This window comes from Bombus pyrosoma, linkage group LG2 (assembly GCF_014825855.1).
Source record: "Bombus pyrosoma isolate SC7728 linkage group LG2, ASM1482585v1, whole genome shotgun sequence".
NCBI classification, from domain to species: domain Eukaryota; kingdom Metazoa; phylum Arthropoda; class Insecta; order Hymenoptera; family Apidae; genus Bombus; species Bombus pyrosoma.
Window position 1 is genome coordinate 10,014,930 of NC_057771.1, and position 23,155 is coordinate 10,038,084.

General features: G+C 44.5%; 2 protein-coding genes across 5 annotated transcripts in view; one reads left to right on the top strand and one right to left on the bottom strand.

Annotated features, from left to right (window-relative positions):
• Window positions 1–14,625, top strand: part of LOC122576584 — a 24,463-nt gene extending 9,838 nt beyond the window's left edge. For 2 of the 3 annotated variants that reach the window (XM_043747119.1, XM_043747130.1), the window contains one exon: window positions 4,448–14,625. The gene's annotated coding sequence lies outside the window, so the exon portion shown is untranslated. Of the gene's footprint in view, window positions 1–3,644; window positions 4,106–4,447 lie in introns of those variants that run through there. The other variant, XM_043747108.1, reaches the window with a different exon arrangement.
• Window positions 60–22,794, bottom strand: LOC122576492. Of its 2 annotated transcripts, XM_043746883.1 has the most exons (7): window positions 21,432–22,793; window positions 20,453–20,619; window positions 17,419–18,823; window positions 3,410–3,646; window positions 2,420–3,324; window positions 2,066–2,348; window positions 60–1,977 (listed from the first exon to the last, which is right to left on the bottom strand). In XM_043746883.1, exons 3-7 carry the CDS (start codon window positions 18,731–18,733, stop codon window positions 1,790–1,792), a joined length of 2,928 nt encoding a protein of 975 aa, XP_043602818.1. In that variant the 5' UTR covers window positions 18,734–18,823; window positions 20,453–20,619; window positions 21,432–22,793; the 3' UTR covers window positions 60–1,789. The 2 variants fall into 2 exon arrangements, with proteins under 2 accessions (XP_043602818.1, XP_043602827.1); XM_043746892.1 differs by lacking the exon at window positions 20,453–20,619 and having other exon boundaries at window positions 21,432–22,794.
• Between the last annotated feature and the right edge of the window lie 361 nt (window positions 22,795–23,155).

Sequence of the window (23,155 nt, forward strand, 5' to 3'; positions counted from 1 at the left end):
CAGATACACAACACAGTCGTGAAATATATTATCGAGAAATAACATCGTCCGACAGGCGATACCTTCAAGTTCAATTTATTGATCGCTCACGTTAGCTTCATTACACTTTGAAAAATCGATATAAGAAATATATAATTATACTTATATCACCGTACAGATAGGTATATGTATGTGTATATATATATATTTATTTATTTATTTTTTTTTCTTTGTCGCTTATTTTCCCAATATCGATACCTATAAAAAGATAAGAGGAAAGAGTAAAAAAGAAAAGAAAAGAATCGAAATGTTTCTGATGAAACGGAAGATATTATAGATGGACTAGATACTAATAACAATTTCTTTGCCTTAAAATAAACGTATCTCATTCGGTTCGTCAAAATATATATTTCTACATACGTGTGTGTGTGTATATATATATATACCATACGTATGTGTGTATATATATATATATGCACACCCTAATCTATAGATATGCGCTTCTCCGTCTAACACGACTCGTTCTTCTCGTAGTAAAAATATTTTTTGGGTTTCATCTTTGGGCGATCATCGTTACTCTATGCAAATGTAGTTAAAAAATAATTCGAACCTTGCCCGCGGCAACGTGGAAAATTGGACATCCTGTTATGCGCGTCCCTTCGATCAGGCCATTTCAGAGATTGCAGCGCCCCTGAACGACAAGAGCATCGCTCTTTTACATTTGCTTTCCTTTAGCTTCGTTTTCTCTCAATTCGTTGATAGATCAACGTACGTTCGATGTTTCGTGCGACAGATTTCGTTCTCTCCCGTGACGACTCACACGCGTTACAAAAATAAATGGTAATTTGTTAGCTACCCGAACCGGAGGACTCGGATTCTTCGCTTGTCCGTGTTCGCGCCGTTTCGTTATTTCAACATCGAGATCACTTTGAAAAAATAGACTCCGTGCGAGGATTAAAACGTGAATAAATTTTGACAAAAATACGCTCTATGCTTGTAAATAGTTGAATACGAGAAAAAGGTAGGAAGGCTACAGCCTTAAACAGCTGATAACGCTAGTAGTAACTTCAGTGATTATTAGTAGAATAATTAAACGTTACCGAGATTAGATATATTGATACATCGAATACGAGTAAATAGTACGATATTATATGATTATACCATCTTTGATTTGTCTATAGCTCGTTGGCTATCTTCACCTCGAGACGTCTCGCTTTGCCTCTTCTATCCGAAGGATCATAGGATCTTTGTTATTGGCAAAAAGTAGGAACCTCTTCCGATAAATTTACCATTGGATTTTCGAAAATACTTCCGCGGAGACAGACACGAGCTTAAGCCTCTTTCAACAGCACCGTCTTGTCGGTATATCGTACACTTCTCCGGTTCATCGCTTTGAACTGCTTTCGCCGCGCGGCGCTCAAATACGCGACGAATTGGCGCCGAAATGAGTAACCGTCGACACAGGGGGCCTCGAACAATAAACGCTAAAATAACAAATGCAAAATGTAATCTTCCACGTGATATCTGCTCACGAAGCGATGCTATGCCGAACACATTCTGAAACGCACGTGCACAACCGAGCTGGTTATCAAACAATGATGAAAAATGAGATTGGTTCGTTGTTGCGCAGGGTCAACGCAGGCCCGCTCGCGTCATTAACAATACCTAATGAAAGGAAAATATCTTCGCAGACATAGGCTATGGTCCTTGGAAAAGTCGGAATTCTTTGTTCGCGCGCATTCGAAGCGCTTAGATACGAAACAGAAACGTAATATTTTCACACGGAATGCGATAGGAGGAGATCAACGATTCACTTGACTTGTTGACGCGGTGTCGGGCCGGCAGGTGGTAATGTCAAGGAGTCTCTTTTCTTTCTGTTGACGCGACGTCCAACGTGCAGTACCACGTCCCCGGCTTTCACGGACTTGAACTCGGCGATCGCTTCGGCGTGCGTCATACCGTGAAGAGGTTTCGAATTTATCGACAAAATTTCGTCCCCTGGAACAGGATATTTCGTTTCATCTCGAATCGACGACGATTGTATTAAGACGTTCAAAGAACTGTAACAATTACGATAGTATCGTACCTTCTTTGACGGTTCCAAGATCAGCAGCCTGGCCATTAGGAAAGACTGTCTTCACGTAGATACCCATATTCCCTCGAGGACTATCTGTACCGCCGACGATACTGAAACCAAGTCCTTTGTGTCCAGGACCTTTTAGAAATCTGGCTGTCAGTATCGTGAATGACGCGCCACCCTTGCCTGGCCTTGGTAGGGTGCAGAATCTCGACTCTTCACCCTCGCCAGCTTCGTCGATGTCTTCGAGCTCGGAGTCGGTATTCAGGCCTTCGTCCGTATCTTGCGTACCCTGTGAAAAGTAACAAAGAAATAACGAACGATATACGATCATTAAAAAATCTTTTTTCATCCTTTACTCACTTGCCAGGTCTTCAAACCGGCACCGGAGGAACTAGGAATATTAGCAACGCTTCTGCTGTTCATTCGTCTGGTTGTCTTCTTACCAGGGCTTCTATCAGCTCCCAAGCTGGACGGCCCTTCTTCTTTATTCATACACGGGGAACCAGGCCCGTTGGAGTAATTGTTCACCTGTCCACCGACTTTGAAATCGGTCACCCTCTTTCTGGGCGTCACCCTCGGTATGTGAATCTCCTCGAACGACGAGTCAGACTGATTTCTATGCTTCGAGTTCTTTTGGAAGTGGACGTTCTCGTACGAATGATGATCCCTCGTCTCCGAGTTGCTCCTCGCCAAATGCCTGTCGGAATGGGGAGTAACGGATGGTGTCAGCTCTGACCTATGACCTCGCTGGAAGCGAACGTTTTCGTACGAGTGATCCTGCTGTCTGCCAGCATCACGATTCTCGGAATTGCTCCGTTGCAACGTTCCCCTGGACCTCGGGCAACAACCGGGAGACGAATTGGAGTACAATACGTTCTCGTACGCGTCCTTTTGACTATGATCGTGACTCAGTACCGGAGAATCATAAGCGCTGCTGCTCTGCGAATATGTGAACGTCTTGTTGTTGTTGGTCAATGGGCTGCTGCAATTCGGAGAATTTGGCACGCTGCCCTCTGCCAGCGTTTCGAGATTGTCGTGGAAAGGATAGGGTGGAAGGGAAGTCGGTTCGCTAGAATCATATTCTCCGTCAAAGTTTTGACTACTCGATGAGGTCAAAGGACTGGGCACGTAGAAATTCGACGCGTTATCCTTTTGCGAGAACACTTCCGTCACGCTCAGAGCCTTCCTCTTTCGAATGCCAGCGTTTATCTTACTGAATTTGCTTCGTAACACGTGCTGAATGTCAGCGATACCCTTGGTGGTACCTAAACAAGGCTCGAATGTTAGCTTTTATTTGAACTCGTAACTGGAATTAGTAATATTAGTAAATAGAAGGATATAGGTAATTACCTGGCAGTCTTAAGGAGCTAGTTTGTAACAATTTCTTCGGTGAACTGCCATCCTGAAGACTTTTGGCAGCAGGTGAAGACTCTCTGCTAGTCGGGCTGGACCTTACTGGTTGAATAACCCCCTGGGTCGTTCCTCCTTGTATCAGAGCCTCCTGAGGTTCCGAAGTCTCCTGAACTGAGCATCTCCTTCTCAATTTCCGCCATCGTTGACTGATACTCTTGTTCCACAAATTCAGGTCTGTACAACAACAACAAGAAAATTTCGCATGACTAGCAGCCACAGGATGCGTTCGTTATCTTCCGACGACTGGCTGCGCCGAGGCTCGTTAACGAAACAGGACGATCAAAAATTGCTTCGAAAAATAGAGAAAAGAGACAGCTTCTTAATCATCGGAGTTAACGACAGGAAACACTTATCTGTTGCCTGCGCGAAGTGGAACGACCTGTCGTTATTTATCGAAGATAAACTTGAATCTTGATCGAGAAGAAACAGAAACGTAGAAAAAAAGAAATAAAATCATGTCGATAACGATAACGTTATTTTTAGAACGATCGTTACGTTACGTTTAGAACGATATGAATATTTAAAAAAGCATCACGATCCTTCGTATCGATATCGCGTAGTCGGATCTACATCGGAAACACTTCTAGAAATCTAAATAAGACAGCGTAGATATGTTTTCAGAAAACTAGAAACTTCTTCAATTACAATTCAATATAGTTTCCATGTTGTCGTTGGTGAATCCACGTGACTACAAAAGACGATCGACGTTCGAGTCCTGTTCCCTTCACCGATCCCATGAAGGGTCATGCCCCTTCGACTTCCTCTTCCTCCTTGGGCGGTAGTAGCTGCAACGACCTTGGGGAAAGCACGCGCATAACCACCAACTTGTGGTTTTCTTCAGTGACGGAAGAAAGTCAACGTCATGAATAATTAATCGAGATCGACGAAGAGCATGGTCGCGAGGTCACCGAGCTTAGACGAGACGTTAAATCGACTAATTACGTTTGCAACTGCGCGTCGTTTTTTCACTTGCAGGCGATCCATGCTGAACCGCAACGTGTCACGAGGACAACGTGGACAATGACGACGATGACAATAAGGACGACGACGACGACGACGACGACGAGAAAGAAGAGACGAACGCGCCGTTGCCCACGACGATCGTTGCTGACATACTGGGGCGTCGGTGGCGGCTGCACACGCCATTATCCGCAGTTACAGTCATCTTACAAAATGCACTTTCACTTGTCGACGTATCTGCGGATGCGCCCGGTTTTGCGAGGCCTTTTTCGTTCCGCACCGAACACCGGACGTTGCGCTTCGCGTCGTTGTGTCTTCCATAGATTACGGAGAGTATCGTCGAATCTTTCGTTTGCGTTGCAAGCGAAAATTCGTCGAGCGAAAAAATTGTCCAAGCGTTCTAATGTTTCATGTTATCCTTTTCAGGTATTCGCGCGAACTATACGCGTATACAGTTGACGATGGTACTGGAAGAGATCCAGCGTGTCGATCGATAAAGCTTCCCTCGATGTGTCATGTTTCGCTCATTCACGTCGTCCGATTTAGCAAGGTAAACAGCGCGTGAGTAACGCGCGTTATCGAAATCCTAGTTTCTCGTTCATTTTTAACGTCCTGCAGCTCGAGTAACGAGAGTCAGCGTTCATTATCGGTTACGTTGTTGCGGAATGACACCCACCATCGACGGTGCGCGAAATCAATATTTCAACGGGGAAATGCTTGTGTGTACGTGGAGCGTTAATTAAAATTTGCCGACATTGACGAACTTGGTGCAAATTATTATCGATTGCACCGAAAAGTGGGACCCGCTTTTGAGCAGATTGGCCGAAAAAACATCAAGGACAGAGCGGAGCAAATACGTTTCGCAATAGGTTGATGTTGCTGATAATCTTTCTCGATCCATCGACCAAGATAAATCCGTTCTACGTTTCGACACGACAGGCCTTGTCGTCTTCCTCTTCGTGTCTTCGCCTTTACAGCAAGAACTTCGACAGCTTGCAATCCTCCGGATGTATGAGCATTTGCAACTCTAAACGAAGCAGCTCGGCGTAGAAATAACAGAAACCAAGGATCAACGCCAGCATGCTATCAAGATGTCGGAGTCAAAGATCGAACGGTGTGATAACAAATAGAAGATGAACGAAGCCGGAAACGCAAAAACTCGAGCGCGACCGATGTCCGAACGACGCGACGCGACGCGACGCTTGAACCAGAATTTCAAAAACCACAGAAGTCCACACTGTACGCGGTCTCGACATGAACTGAAAGACTGGAGGTTTACGGTTAGCCGTGTGCGTAAGGCATTACGTGCGTGTGCGTAACAGACTCTATACACGTGTGCAGCTTGGTACCTGTGCATACAGGGTGACGCGGAATAAAGTATCGAGCGTGTGCTCCATCCCTTGGACTTTTCGTGATACGAATTCCTTGCGTAACTTGGCAATGACTCGCGGAGCAACTCCTATTTTCCTTCAGTGCGATTTCACGCGACAAACCGACAACTACAATTCCCATCCATCATTCTTCTATGAATTTTGAACGATCACAAAGCAACGATGCACCGTGTGCACGATACTTAAATGCAGAGCATTTTTGTCTGAAATATTCTTTTCGATAAACGATGAAAAGTTTCGTTTCGAACCAGATCCAACGTCTTTATTTCAGAATGGCACGCAGTATACGTGAACCGGTAAGTCGCAAACTTAGCGCGCAACAACCGAGGCAACAAGCTCGGAGAGCAATTTCATTTTATTTCATATTTCACGCATTCTCGTTCCACTTTAACCACTCGTTTCCACGGGGTGGATGTGCGCCGTTTAATCAAAGCGTTCAGATGAAAAACGGAGAACCGTCGAACACTTTTCCGTTCACCGTATATACCGCTCATTCGTAGTCCAATTGTGTACAGATTGTGGGAACCCTTCGTCGAGTGTTGGTGAACGGTTTCTCCATAGCAGACGTACACACGCCAGCGGCCCTGCATAGTCCGCGTATGTGTACCTATTAATGTGCATCACGGCTGCATGCACACCCTACATACAATTCTACTCGTGCGCCTCATGGTCGGGGCGGGTTGCATTATTTTCTATAATAAAGTGAATGTACGTTGTTTGTGAGAGTTGAGCCAGGAAGGTGGACACGCGCGTAGCCAGAGACGTAACTGTCCGACGCGTGCAGAGTTCAATAATCTTCGTACTGACGCCAGTCCCGATCGTTCGCGAGCTTCGCAAATTGTTTTTGTAACGGTACGCGCGATTTTCTGTGTCTCGCGCGTGAAAGCGAGCCGCCAAATTCAAACGTTGTCGATCAAATTCTGATTCTTAGCGTGCATAGGTGAGAGAATTATCGTCGAGGAAAGACAATCGACTGTTTACAGTTTACAAGAACTATGTTGAAACAATGATGAACGTATATATCATCTATTGGTCAGAATTGACCTATATTCGATTCAGATCTTTTTAAACGCGAAACGGGCAACGTACGCAAGTCAGGCGCAATAAACACGCGTGAAAAATGAGTTATCTTGTGGAATGATGGATCGAGTGTTTTAGAAACGATATAGTGGCATAGAGTGGGGTTAAAGAGTAAAGTGATTAAAGTTTATTTGATTCATTATATATATATATGTATAATATATCAACTTGTTAAGAGAATATATTGTACATGTGTTTATCATCGTAACACGAAATATGTATGCTTTATTTAAGTAATTCCTTATTTGCATAATTCTCTCTAGAAATATTCTCTAACAACTGCTGCTCAACTGCACACGTAATAACAAAATATACCAGACATACGCTTGAATATACAGTGTATATACTTGCTTACCTATTTCAAGCTACATTTACAAGAAACGACATGCGCGTGAGCTCAAGTTGAGTGAATATTTCTCCTATGGCTCATTGTGCCTCGACGCCTTCTACGACTGTTGCTATCGTGACACAGTTTTGAATAGGCATATATAAAGGCTTTTCGTTTCGAATATTTAGCGTTACGCGTTTGCATAATTACATAAAAGAACGCAGATTTAAAAAATTGTACATTCTTATGTCTGGAAATGAATCGGCGAAATGTAAATGTCGCTGGCATTATGCGCCGCCGATCTATTGAACTTTCATACGAATCCCTGCCTTTTGAAATTCCCGATCTTTTATATGCTTCCATATCGGTCATTAAAAATGATCGGTATCTTGCATCCCGTGTTTGACACAATTGATATTAGTTCATATAAATAGGACAGATATCGATCCGTGCTCGAAACCACTCAAACTTATAAATCGGAAAAATCCAGGAGATATAATAACAGATACTTCTACTACACTTACGATACATAAAACGTAAGCGCAGTATCTGGCGGTCGATCAAGGTTTTGTCAATCTCGTACATCAAACTCGGCCGTGAGACCGTTTCAACGTTTGCAATAAATGTTATCATCGCTGTAGCGATTAGATTTCCCAAAGTAGCTGGCGATCGGCGAGAGCGTAAATATTCTTCTTGTACACGTCAACGCAGAAGGAAGACGAATAAAGGCTGAAGAAGAGAGATAGGCAGGAGAGCGAGGAAATCGTAAAGATGAACGAAGAAAACAGAGAAAACAGAGAACGAAGCAAGAATGAGAGGAACGAGCAAGGTATAGCCAGTCGCAGTTGAAAACGCGTAGTCTAGTGCATGTGAGGAATGCGTAAACGGTAGAACCGTTTTCTAAGGGAGGAGAGAAAGAGAATGCGCTTGGAATCTCGACTACGCTCCAGAGACATTGATAAAAAATATCGAACGTTTCGTCATCGGTTGGACGATTTTTCTGAAAAATCTTAAACACCGCACCTCCTCGTATGTAATTTCCTCTCGTTTTGTCAGCACATTACGATACAATTCGTTTTTAATCACTTGGCTGATGGAGTGTCTGCGAATTTCTTTTTCGATTATCTGCCCTGATTTCGTAATTTCTTCGCGATTCACGAATTCATTTTTCGGTAGCGATATGTACATAATTCGAATATGCATTACGCGCGCGTAGAGGGGCGCGTCATTCAAACGCTTCCGGTCTCACCATGGGTCTCGCGAAGGAGAGACAGTTCTCGATAGTTCGCGTATTACTGGTATTTTTACAATACAAGGCCAATGACGCGTTATAGGAGCGATGCCACTCGTCACTGATAATGGATATCGCATGGCGCACGTTCGCCGCACGTTTACTGCGTTCGCCTCATCGTACGAAACGTGTCAACGTTTGATACGTATCATAGCAAAGCGATACTTGAAAACGTTGCGAAAATAATACGACTCTTGACTGTTTTAATCTCAGTATATTTTCTTGTAATAAAATGTTATCGATTTATATCGACTCCTATTGCTCGACCTCGATAATTCCAGATTCCTGCGTAAATTGCGCTCGTCGGTCTCGCGCAAAGAAGACAGATCGAACGCAGTAGGAAATAGCTCCGTTAGAAAGTTTCTTCTTAGCAGCAAAACTATCGTTGTAAATAGAACAGCCGTGTAACCCGTGAAAGCCAATTACGCTATTATTATGCAAGTGAATGGCTTAATTTCCAAGACAAAGGTGCTCTACAATATTAAACGATCGAAATCTCTGGAAGCTTCGTTTTATTAATACTGTTCGAGAATGGTTCGCGGGGAATAGTTAGAGAGACACGGATGTTAAAATAAACGTAGCAAGAGAAATAGAAATCGATTTACATAGATATCGTAGGTGCGACACGCTGTCTCCGTCTCCATGTCACTCGTGCAACCAGTTTTGTCGACAGCGTGAATAGTTCGGAACTTGTCCGCGGAATAATCGACTAACTGTATGCAGACAATGGCTGAGGCCACTCGGCACGCATCGTTGACTCCAATTATGCAAGGAGTTCTCAACTTGCCGCCGTTACCGCGATTACATAGCCCCGCGTTTGTCCATTATCGAACCTGTTAACGTTTTATCGTTTAAATCGATACGTTAGTCGTTCATAATTTCATTCGTGTCCTTCGATCGTTTTACGATCCTAAGAATGTTCCATCGCGGGGTCCATAAGTTCTTCCCCGTCATTTTCGACTTGTAACGAAAAACACGAATCGAATGGTAAAGTGCGAAGTTGAGTTCAACGCTGATTTAGTACAAGGTTTAATCATCGTCAAAGTATTATTCTTTGACCTTAAGCCAAGGAGCGGCGCAAAGTTTACTCCACGTTTCGACATTAGTAAAAAAAAAAAAGTATCGTTTGCAACGGGAGATTGCACCGAACACTAATGAGAAAGTAACGATAGTCACGAAGCTTAAAAACAGGGTAATAAAATATCCATTATTCCAGGCTCGCGTGTGCGTGTCGCAACGCATCGAAACAGCCACCACTGAAGGTAAACTTTCGTGGAAAACCGCTCTTTATCGCTGATTCCTCAACGAGATCGAGTCATAGCCACGAGGAAGTATCTTAAATAGAAATTATTTTCTCGTTTGAAAGCCGATTCTGCCAAAAATCTCATGCTCGTTTCGATATGTTTCTATAGGACGTCACGTAGCGAACGTTCATACAACGCATAACGAATTGTAGCTTTCCATTTACTTGTTATTTGATCTTGCAATTATAAAAAGTTAATTGTACTAATTACGAACGATGAAAAGCTGCGCAATCTCTGACGCGGTCTTTTCGCACGACCGGTTGTCTGCATCGAAATGTACATTCTAGTCGGCGTTTTTTTGGACTGGGTGAAAATCGAAAGTAGCCATTTTTGATCGTAGAACGCGTAAAAGTTCTTTCGAAGAATGCACAAATTATGTGCGGGTGCACGATGCGTGACGCAAATGCCTGGCGAATACCTCGTTCCCTGTTTCCGGACGAATTATCTCGCGACCGTTCTAGTCCCGAGCTTTCTCGCGACACCGTTACAGTCGACGCGGTAAAATATTGCTTAAATATTTATGAGCGGCTCTCGAATCGAGAGTGTCGCGCGAAATGAACTAAACGAACGAGACGAAGAAGATAGAGGTGAAAGAGAGACCGGTCGAAGACAGGAAGAGGAAGGGAACGAAACGGAAGAAAACGTGTTGCACGAGACTCAAGAAGTGTGGCGCATGCTGCGCTCGAGCACAATGCTTTTTAAGTGGCCGCTACGATCATGAGCGCTGTAAAACGCTGGTGTCAACGTTCGCTAACTGAAGAACAGGATCATTCGACAGGAAGTACTATCTTTTATACACCGAATTTCAATCAGACGGAACTCGACGGTTCGTAGCTCGCATCCGGTCAACGAACGATCGATAAGAACGTGTCGCTGGATACTAAACGATTACCGTTCCAGTTAAAAAAACGAATAACGGTGTTCCCGTGAATATGCGAAAGTTCCTCGAGACTTGAACGACATTTGATTATGCAAAGTCGAGACTATCGAGAAAGTATTGTACCGTAGAATGTACCTTCTTCTTGTTAAAAAATTGAAACTTTTAACGAAGAGAATTTTGAAATCAGATTGTTTAATTGGTTAGCTGGAGCGTTGCTAAATCGATTTCTATCCCTTTTTTTTTTTCTTTTTGTTTTATATGAAACTGCATTCGTTCGAGTTCATGTAGAAATTCGAGCAACCAAATTTTCAACTTCCTTTCACTTCGCGAGAAAGAAGCCAATCATCAAGTTTTCTGTCGGACACAATACCCCGACGTTTCTTGGAGAACCGGTCGACGATGGTCAAATTTACTCTTTTGTTCCAAATGAACAAAAGATGCTCGATCCCTCGTTTACGCGGATATTCTTCCAAACAGAGCACGCGATTAAGCAATTGTCCGCTTTCCATTTTGCACACCGGGAGATGTGTTATTACTCGTTGCGTGACTCTAAAAGATTCTACATTTTTAGCGAAATCGTCCTCCTCGCTGTTGTCAATTGTTGCAACAGGCGAACTGTCACGCGAGACTCTTGTCTCTGACACGCCGTGTCTCTTCCCTATGGGCATCTTATTGGCTGCCTTCTTGGAATTTCGTCAATTAAGCTTCGCGTCGCTGCAGGAATACGCTATAAGTAATAATTTCAGGGTTGACGGTCGCTGAGAATTGAATTACTCTATTACCATGGCAATTTGTTGGCCTATGGTGTAACTCGACATGTGACGTCAGTCGAGTCACCATGTCACGTGGGACGTGAACTGTGTTTGCTCGAACAAAGAACCCGTTGATGTTTCTTTAAAACACGGAAATCGATCGATGAAACTCTGAACGCGATAACGATGAGGGCTCACGAGGGCGGAGCGACGAGATTCAAGAACGTAGCGAGCTCTCTCGGATTCTCACGTACAACGTTTCTGGTAGCATTCGCTCGAATATCCACGATGAAATCTTTCTAATGCTTTCTGTGGAATTATAATACATATATCGAAACTTTAATCTCAATCATTCACGGTCTCAGCTACGTTCATCAACATTTTATCGTAAATAATTTGTATTTAATATATCAAACTCCTCAATCACGAAATATTTTCTCGCCTATGTTAAAATAGCTACATTTGGTAATATATATCCATACGACGTTATTTCACGTCGAACTATGTCGTCATACCCAATAGAATTGTTTATTTGGCATATTACTTGAAACATTTCGTCTTAACACGATTAAAAGATTAAATTCGAACGCTGTTCGTATGTTGTGCGTAGCTACAATATCTATTTACGTTGATATATTTCTTTCAGATTGAGTTTTTAGATATGTAATGTAATAGAATCTGTTTCAAGTACAGTAAGTACCGATAAATGAGTCCATTTCGAGGACCACGTATCAACGACAAAATCGTAAAATCTTGATTTATACGATACCAGATAGTTGGCGACAAGTTCAAGTATTTGTTTGTCTGTTTCCGTTTTAGATCTGATTCCAAAGTCTTGCATAGAGGGGAAAAATAAGTCCAGTCGAAGTACAAGTAGATAAATTAACATCACGTCACGTGCCATCACTCTGTAGCTTATTATGTTTATCTCGTGTGTTCGTCACACAGTGAAGTTCCCCTCTTTCAAAATAAAATGAAAAGAATTACTTAATTCATACTCGTTTCATACGCGATTTTAAACGAAGTTAGAATGACAATTTTTCACGCTGCTGGCATATACCGCGACGTAGACATCGTAGCATAACACGACCCATACATTTTTTCCACGATAACGTCTCTTTCCTATGGAATAAAACGAGATAAGCAGGCGCCTGTTGGTGAAACGCCATTCTGCTTCGATTCGATGTCAGTCGCCTTCACAACGACCAACGCGCATTTAATTTCTCAACGAACAATGGCTACTTTTTCTATCTTCCGGCGTCGTCCCATTTTCTCCGTGAATCATATACGGTAATCAAGCATGCAAGTAATTTTCTGCGAGTACGATCTTTCGTCTGATATTTCAGCTACATAAATCGTTCGAATCTTCATACCGAAATCGTTTCGATTTTCCAAAAAGTCAAAAGATGAAAATTCAGGCTGAAAGAAGGAACGATTTTTAACGTTAAGGTTCATGCTCTGTTAAATGGAGAACGTTCGCACAAAGCGTACATTCGATCGATTAGCTTGACATTATCGCACTCGAGTATAAATAGCGGTAAACGAGGGTTTACTATCTTCCGAGTGAGCGAACAAAAGTCAGCGATTTCTCTGAAATCGCCGCAGATTCTTGATTCAAGCGAGACGTCTAAATTCGAAACAGATTGCCTTCGTAGAAACGGAAAACGCGCAGGGTTCTTCGAAAATGTTCGAAAAGCAATTTCCCGTGTTTCCCGAGCTGCGGTAAGTCACGGTCGGACAGAGAAGGCCGAGCGTGAGAAAACTTCCCCGAATAATGGAGCACAGTCGCCGAACGAACCTCGCACACTCGTGCGTCAGCAAACGCGCTCGCTCGCTCGCTCGCTCTCGTATAGTTTGAGTGCTTGTAATTAAGTGCATAACGAGGCTTGTTTACACCGAGTCGGGTCCTCGTAATCTTCAGAGCCGCTTAGTCTGCCGTTTTAATCGGACTCTTCTCGGAACGGAATTTATGGCACGCCCAATGGTGCACTTACGTATATACAATAGCGAGTCGCTGGCATGTTCGCGCAACAGAACCATCGATGAAATATATTTCCAGTCTATTTCAAGTAGTTGCAAACTATTCGAAATTGTCAACAACGCGAAACGTGCAAAATGAATATTATATTTCGTTCAATGTTTGACGATGTTGTATATGAATTAAATATATGGAATTCTATCAACGGTTTATTAATAAATCATTTCAGCCTAATTATAGAAATAAGTAGAAGCAGAAACGAGAAACATAATTTTATTACCATAATAATTATATCAGACTTACGACCGAACAGATCTGATCTTATCGTCATACCGGAAAATTATTAGAAAGTATACTAACGTAAGAATGAAAAATGACTGAGATAAAAATCAGTGGGGAGTACGATGTACAGTGGCCCACTGTGGCACTCGTGATTAAACGATCAGAACGTAAAGTAAATGCAAAATGCAAAAACATCGATTCGCCAAATGGAAGGTTCGTAAATAGCCAACTCCTAGAACACTCCGCATCTTGTAAAAGTTTTGACATTTTAAGCTTGGGTTATTCCAATCAGCGTACAGTTTTAGCATTCGTAGCAACTGAGTAAAGAGAGAAAAATTCGGCGGACAAAAGAGCGAGCCGGCGTAGTCGAGGCGTCTCGTGGAACGGGTAAACGCGGTTGAACGTGCCGGGGTGAAAATGTCAGGCATTTACCACGGAGTTCGACACAGATTTCTCTCACCTTTTGGAGCGGGACGCCCTTCCTTCATCGAACAACGGTCGAACAACAAATATCGGTTCCTGAGAAAACACGAAGCGTACCGGCAAGAACACGGGAATTCTTATCGATCTGTTTCGAAGCACGTTGCTTCGTGCCAATTTACTCCCAGTGTCACTTCAATTGGATGACAACGAACATCGCGACACGAATACCGATAGAGAAAAACGCACGTGAAATGTACAAACATCATCTAGGTCAGTTCGAAACGAAGGCACGGTTACGCGGTCGCGGTTTAACCGTGTCTGTTATAAAAATGTTGGCGTTGTTGCACGATGCGCGAGATTATCGTACCGGTGCACGATACCTTACGTAAGCTCGTCAAATTTCACCGAAAGGTTAAGCGTTCGCTCGCTGAAATCGCTCTACCGAAGACACGGCCGCGTTACCATGCTTATCGAAGAAGAGATCTCTCACCTTTGTTGTCGCAGACGTCACAGAGCACCATCTCCGGAGGTAACAGACTCGCGTGTGCATCCGACCGCGTGATCGCGTCTGCACTGAACAACTTGGCACGCCCGGAGGACGCTGGTCGGCACGTCGACGACAGGCCGGAATGGGACGAAGAGGAATACGACGAGGAACGGCGTGCGCGTATCGACCAAGTTCGATAATGTGTAACCGGCCTCGTTGGAGGAACGCGTGTGGTTGGTACTCGATACCCAACACGTAGAACTCAGAACACGGCTAAGAAACGACACGGTTAAACGATAGGCAAAATAAAAGAATGTTTAGACGAGCATGCATCGGTGGTCGCTCGATTCGAAACCGCAAAGGATACTTGGATAAGAACGGAAGTGATACTTAGAAAGACGAAGGACGAAGAAAGGGGAAAAACGAGATAAAATGAAGCAGATGGAAAACGAGAAGATACCGATACGCACCGAACAACGCGAATTGTATCGATTTGATCGGCGTTAAAAAATGCTGGCGGTTTGACAGCTAGATTTGCACTGAGGAGCGCAACATCGGCCCATACGCCGGACTTACGGCAGCATCGATGGGTCTGCTGTGCTGGTTGATGGAGGGGCGAGGGGAAGAACCCTGCGTTTCATTGTACGCACACTATGGGCCACCATGGAGGGGCAGGAAGGACGCTAGATCAATATTAGGGCGTAGACTCAAGGGCAAGGGCCGTTACCGCCTCTATATACACGTATGCGTGGGTTTGTCTTGTGCAGTTAGAATGCCTGAGCATTTCGAGCGCATCAGCTAGCCACATCATCGATGCACACCGATCGATCGGTTCGTCTATAGAATCTTTATCGAATGCGCGGCCTATTGTTCTCTCCAGATATCTACCGTTCTTCCGGTCGGCGATCGCCGCAACGAGCATTTGTAATCTGCTCACGGCGATTGATGGTCAGCAGGCGTGCTTTTTGCATTACGTTCCATTTGTCTTGCGTTTCGTTTACCTTGAGTTCAGTCACCGTCTCTATGGACTCGTCAGAAATTCCGCAAGTTGTTGGAACGAAATCGAAAGAACCCTTAAAAAGGGAAATTGGCAAGAGTTCATTCGACGATTCATAGGACGACGCGTTTCGTAAACGTTTATCGCTTCCCGCGTCCCTCGCGATTATGACGCAAGATTACATGTACGCAAGACCCGTCGAGTCGGCACAACTTTTTGCGTAATCATTTTTATAAAGCCAGACAAGACGAGGTAAATACCGATGTGTACAACAAGGTTTGCGGGTAAAAGCGTTGCTCGGCGAGGCAATCAAATCGATCGCGTGTCATTGGACTTTTAATAGATTCACAGGCTCCTTTAACGTATACGTGTAAGCATACTGCGCACGTTCATTTCTGAAATTTCATTCGCGTGAATGCGCACCAGAAATTCGTTAATTTGGTAAATGTGCAATCACGTTCGACCTGAATGACGTATGGAATTAAGGCATTGCGAAAAAGTATCTAACACGACACGCAAAAATGATGTGTTACTTACTCGTTTATTTTTAACGTCACGATAATTCTGTAATTTATCGAGTATATCTTACGAAACGGTAAAAGAAACCAGAGTGGTTTAGATTTTAGACCTCCTCGTAAGGTTTCTTTTTTCTCCCGAAAGGCGAGCATCGCTAAACCTAATCCGTTTCCCATCGAGTTTTACGAGCAAGCCCGAAACTGTAACGCGATAAAGTATTTTCGTGGAAAAACGTCAGAACCGGCCTCTTTTTCCGAGCGTGTAACCATAGACAAAGTAAATCCACGTGTACAGAAGATAACCGACAGATAAGGATCATCGTGCATCGAAAGGAAAAAAGCAAACGGTCGGTTGCCGCTCGAGACTTTCATCACGGAATCGAAGTAAATGGCTTGTACGAGAATCGATGCCGGAGAGAAATTAGACGCACGGTGGATTTGTGCCGTGAGAATCGAGGAAACAACCTCTGATCATTGGTAAAACGATCGCACGGCATACCAAAAACGTTGCACGCCACGATCAGCCTTTGGAACAGGCGAATTTGAAATTTTCGAGAGTGTGCTCCTCTCGTTTCGCGATGAATTACACGGAGAAACGATCAGCCGATAAAGTGGAACAGCGCTAGAAAGCTCTAACGGACGTCGTTCTCGGCTTGTGCTACAAAAGCGAAGAATCTGGCGTGTCTGTTCATCCTAGCTAAATCCATATGTTGGGACATATGTTATTAGGGATACGCTACCCTGACCTGCACTAGCAACAAGAGCGAGAAAGGGTCCCCACGAACGTCTAAAAATAGGGGTGCCCCGAGCTAAGGGATTAATGGCCACGCTGGTTGTAATTTTAAACTTCGGCAAACGTTGCTAATGCAATCTGCCGGTTTATGAAACGTACCCTTTAAGCAACGCAAGGACATGACCAAAGGGGGTCATCAAAATGACCAGCAGATATTTCAATGAATCTCACTTAACGTTGACATCGGGTTCGTGTGCGTTCATTGATATTATACACGAACTCGAATGCTCTTTTAAGGACTGTCAAAGGAAATTTCGACGAGACGAGTGAAACGATAAAATTTAAAGTTGTTATGAATTTGAGCATCGATTATCGTCGATTTTCGGAAGCCGAGTCTCTTTATCGTAAAGTATCTTTGACGCGTTGTATTAGTATTCCGAAGGAGTCAAATATCTCATTTATCCATTAACAACAATAAACTTTTGCTTCTCGGATACCTGAAGTTATAGCTAATCTACAGTGTAAGCAAACATCGACTCGCTCACCTTTTCGTTGATCCTCGCTGTCCGAATGGAGTTCAACATCGTGTAGCCTCATCGATTGCACGAACCCTCGCCAATGACTTCGTGATCTTCTTCTCTCGTGCAAGTCCAATTTCAGATCTGCCAGTTGCTGGTCAGACTCTTTCAACAGACCGTCCAGGATGTCCGGTCTATCGAGCTCCTTTGCTTTGATCTTGGGATCTCCCGTGGCACTAGCGACATTCGAATGATCGTCGTCGTTCGACAATGCTTCGATTTCTTTCTCCGTGGTCGTGATATTCTTCGAATCCTCTGGAACGATATCGTTCGTCATGGTATTGTCGGCAGCAGTGGCATTCACGTGCGTGTCACTGCTACGCCTATTTTTTGACTCTTTTCTTCGTCGAACCGGAGGTCGTGGATGTACTTCCTCGGGCACTGCGAGGCTTTTTCCTTTCTCCGGTTGCTTGGAATCCACGCTATTCTTCTGCGATACCTTACTCGACACCCTGCCGTTAATTTCCTTGCCTGCTCTCAGGTTCGACGCGTTCCTCGGGTTATTGTATCGATCCTTCAGTGATTCCCGATTACTTCGAGACGCCTCCAACAGTTTCTGTGCGAGTAATCTCGTTTTATTAATTTCCGTCCCGGCCTTCCTCTCGAGTTTTTCGATCTCGTGTCTTTTTTCCAACTTCTTCTCGTTGGAGCATTTCACCCCGGTCCTCGGGGAGCCATCAGGAGTTTGAAACATCTGTTGTATCTTAAATATATCCGATCGAATTTTTGCCGAGCTTGAGAGCTCCGTCTTCTTGTTGGACGGGGAAGATTTTGTTTCCTTCTTCGTCGCCACTCTGGGACACCTTTGAGCCGGTGGCGTGTTCCTCAGTCTCTCTAAATCTTTCAAATCGGCCAACATAGAGCTCTGCGTTCTGGCCGATCTACTGGAACCGTCGATGGCGATGGTTCTCGGTCGATCTTTCTCCGTTCGACCGATCTTTTCCATCGGTATCAGTGCCGGATCGACGAACACCGTGTCTCGTATCTGACTGATGTTTCGTAGCCTTGGCGCGCCGACCTTAACACCGGTCGTCCTCATAATGACCTTCTGCATGGACTCGATGTCCCTTTCACGAGCCAAACGTCTTTCATCGATCAATTTAGCTCGATGAACGTCGATTGCTGGCACAAACGGACCGTGATATATCGGACTATTAACGGAGGAAGCTGCCCGTGAATTGAACACAGGATTATTTGGCCTGCTGGTTCTCAGCGGTGACATCCTGACCAGCTTCGGTGCATCCCTGGGATCGTCGGTCTGCAAACTGCCTCTGTATACCATCGTTCTCGCTGGTTCCGCTTCTACAAATCAGTTACCAGCGTCCACTTTTTACGATCATCGTTAAGTCATCCTCGCGTATGTGCCTCCATCCTGAAAAACAAAGATTCGGTGTATTAATGGACGCTCTCTGTCTGAGGAAACGTGTGTTTTATTATCTACTTAAACGCATATTTGAAGCGACAGGCACGAAGATCGTAGATCACCGTCTTCCGTTCCAACAGAGAGGGGAACCATCGAGCTACGTGAATCTTCGAGTTCATTTCCGTTCTTCGGATTCACAAGAGTGGACAGATAAGTTACAGAAACGAAAAAAATCGGCCGTGTCGAACGGTAGCGGCAGTTTATTGTCGTAGAATTCCGCAATTTCCTCTGTCTTTCCATTAATCGAATCGTACACGATCGATCGTTTCCGACGACAGCGAATCCCGTAATCTTTTCCAGCCGATTAGCTTCGCGTAACTGTTAATCGACGTAAATTATAATCAGGAGAGTCGGTTGTGCGCCACGAAGGCTCCGTGTCTAAGAAGTCGGTGGGTGTCACCATGTAGGCAGTGACCCGGCCATCTTGCGACACGTACGACATCGACATGTAGGTGTAGCGCGCTAATACGACAGTCCGCGGCCGTTTCAACGCGTCTATCTACCTGTATTTTAATCGTTCTTAACTCACTGCATTCTAATTACGCGAGATGGGTTGTCGGGGGTGACAGTGGACGATCGTGCGGCCGTAAATGGACGCCGAGATCGATCACACGGAACGACTGTTACGTTCGTTCGTTCCATTAGGATCGTTCGTGTATATCGCTTTGTCTGGAATGCTTCGGTCGGTTAGCAATTGTTATGCCGCGAATATCTCCATTCGCTCGCGACCCGTTATTTAACGCTTTGGATTTTGTCTTGCTCGAGCTATCGATTATTCATTGATTTTTCAACGTATCTGTAGGTCTTTGCTGATGCGACGAATTCCTAAACCTTTCGCGACCTCACACGTCGCATTTGCATGTTTTTTGCGATTGAAACCAAGTCCATCATTAGGCTAGTCAGTCTCGTTACTCGACGTTCACGTCAACTCGATTGTAAATGATATCGTTTCTTTAGCTTCTTCGTGTACATTCGAAACACCATGCGTTACCGCGTACAGGTTTTTTGCGGTTTACGATCGAAGGAAAGAAGCTGCGCCTCTACTGCGATGCACACGCGTTACTTCATGGATGTTGCGTGGCTCGATGAAATAACGAGACTCTGCCGACGTTGATCAGCTTCTGTGGTTTCTATTCCATGTGAGGGAGATCGTCGTTTTCAGAGACCCATCCTTCTGCTTCCACGCGAAAAATTTCTTCCGTCTAGAACGAACAGTTTCACGAAACGCGTCACGCGACACCGGCCTTCTCTACATATTTCGATCGGTATGCAAACGCGCTACTTGTTGAATCTGCAATTTTGTTCACGGTAACTTATTACGACCGCTTTTGCCTGTCTATGCGTCAATTAGTCATGGTAGAAGAGATACAGCTGAAGAATATTCTCGTACTGTTTTTCCTTAGCCGCGAGTTTTCCGAATCGAGGTCTAATCCAAAGTCGCCGGAAAATGTTTATCGATAAGCTGTCAGATCGACAGAGCAAGCTTTATCTCCGCTTCCGCTAAGATTGTACAACGGTCGTGTATGAAGTAAACCCGTTCGAGCGCAAAACAAAAGAGAATCAACGTAATTTACGTACCATTTCCTCCGTGGACAGCGTTTTACGACGCAAGGATGCTCGTTACGCGTACGGATGTCTTCGATATCTCGACTTGGTTACACGGAATGTTTTCGTCGTCCTGCTTCGTCCTACAATTCTAACGATAGAAATTGTTCTACGCTCTCGTAGCCGGCCTCTCGTTAACTCTGTAATAAAAAGGTTCATGCATTTTCCATTAAAAGAACGTCACGCTTTATTTCTCCCCGGCGCACACATCCGCTCCCTTTCTCTCCTCCCTTCTCGTTTCCCTTTGTCGTCGCGTTTCGTCGACCTTTCCCTGAGATTTTTAGCTTCGCCAAGCTATTCACCAAGCATCTTGGAAAGTGCAAAGGCGGAAACGGCGCGATATTTATTTCCCGTCGTACTATTCGCCAGTGTTACGTAACGTTTTCCTACGATTTCTAACGTTTTTCATTGTCAATTAAAGATTAATTGGCCGTATATCGAGTAAACCGGCTCCGCAGCCCGGATAGAACGTAATTGCGTGCTTGTTTTCAATAACCCTTCGTGCTTTCCTTGGTTTATCATGGAACAGAGATCAGAGCTCGGTATACATATTTATGTTGAGAACTTAGCGGATCCGCTTCCTTCGACTAGTGACAGCCATCCACGGTAAACTAGACCGATCTCATGTAAGAGGATGAGAACCGACCAGCATGCCAGGAAATATTCTATTTTTACGCGTTTGCCGTTGATAAAGTTTCAAGGCTTCCTTGCCGGGGTATAAATATTGACCACCTTTGTATTACTCTAAGAGACGAGTTTACAACGCGAATTACGAAGCCGTAAACTGTGTTTCGCGTGGCTATCGGGTTGGAAAAATGCGTCTCAGTATTTTGCAAGAGCAAAGCAATTCAACATCGATTATCTATATCATTTTACACCGACTCTCGTTTTTCACGGCTCTTACGCGATTTTAAAACGGAAGCAACCGCGTCGATCTTCAAATCAAACTCACCCAAATGTTTCGATCCCACGGAGAAACAGCTGCATCGTACGTGCACCCTCGATCGGTCGCTTTTTTCCTCCTTTTTTTCTTCTTCTTTATTTTTTCTTTTTCTTCTTGTTTCTTCAAGCAGTAGACTCAAGTATCCACGGGAGCCTAACGCGAAGCGTAGCGCGTATCAGGAATAATTTTCACATTATCGCGTCGTAACAACTGGCACGGAACCGTTCGTGGTACGGAAGCGGCGTCCACACGCGGTTCTAATTCTCCGCGCCGAAAACAAACACTTTCTAGAACGAGACTTGCTCGTGCACGTGATCGTGGTTAAAGCTGGGCTGTTGGAGCGCATCCGCGCGCGATTTCCTCTTCTCCGCAGCCGGATACGATTCCGGAGTCACTGCAGTCGAATGGCGTGGCGTGGAAACGTTTGCAACGGCAGTACCAAGTTGTTTCGTGCCGTAAGGAGCACTGAATGGGTTTGCCAGCGACGAAACATAATCGCGTTTACGGCACAGCTGTAGGTACACCACTCTTTTCCTTTCCTTTCCATGCGAGCCAGTGAAGTACCGGAGGATCCCCACTACGTGCACGCGTACAGCACGAGCGTACACCCACGCGACACCCGGTATACGATCCGTGGGTAGACATGGTTAACATTGAAGAGGAAAGGAGAAGCCAGATGCCCACCAACTGTCAAATTTTCTTGCTCGTTCGTTTGGAATGCGCGAAGTCCTCGTTCGCTCGTTCGTGTGTCGAGTCTCGGTCGATGCATTCTTCGTCCCACCGACGATAATAATCACCTACGCTCGTAATGCGTAGGTATATTAATGTAATTAAGCGTAAATGGTAAGAAGCGACGTTCTTAAGATACAACGGTGATCCCGATTTGAAGACGAACGCAATGTTGAGGAATCCCACGCGGTCGTCGATCCATGCATACGTCGCTGTTTAATCGTTGGCAATTTCTATCTACGTGTTTCAGTAGTCGTAATCGTGGTGACGTTGGATATTATCGGTGAATAAATGGTTTCCAAGCGGCAATGAGCCAATGTAACGCGCTAATAACCACCCACGGTCTCGAACGTAGTAACGAACTCCTCGGTAGTCGCAACACCGGATTTACGAGACAAACGGATCGGCACGTTCCTTGGTTACCAGTATCTCAGATAAAGTTGTTCTCCGGGTAAACGTCGCTATTAGCGGTCGCGTTTGCTCAAGCAACTTCTCCGCAAGATCGACGACTTACGTACATTCATCGTTCCGCTGCACGATAACCGCGTCAACGATACATCTAACGCGTCAACTTGCGAAAGGCTAAATCTTAATTCCATTTTCTTCGTTGGCATCGTGGTTTCATTCCAGTTACAATAGACAACGCGAATACTTACGCCACCGTAACGTTCTATGTATACAATATACGTATACAGCTTCATTTCTCCGCGGAACTTTCTGCGAAGCATACCAGTCACCGTGCATCATTGTTCCCTCTTTGACAATAGTCATTATCGGCGAGCATTATTGTTTCCTGGTTCGCAAACGTTTTTTTTTTATTATTATTATTATTATCATTGTTAACGTCGGCTAGAAGTTGCATAGTCTAAAGTCTAGACGGCATGCGACGTGATAATAATGGCATTCTGGACAAGCCCAGAGATGACACAACCTGCCAACAATGACTGCCACGTGCACCGAGACTAAACAGCAAATAGATTCTCTTTAAAATGGGATACTGTTGA

Excerpts from the sequence above, each read along its gene's own strand:
- LOC122576492 (XM_043746892.1), bottom strand. The coding sequence starts at position 18,733 with ATGGTATACAGAGGCAGTTTGCAGACCGACGATCCCAGGGATGCACCG. Across the intron at positions 2,349-2,419 it reads CCGGTTTGAAGACCTGGCAA|GGTACGCAAGATACGGACGA; the intron begins GTGAGTAAAGGA and ends TACTTTTCACAG. Across the intron at positions 1,978-2,065 it reads TCTTGGAACCGTCAAAGAAG|GGGACGAAATTTTGTCGATA; the intron begins GTACGATACTAT and ends ATCCTGTTCCAG.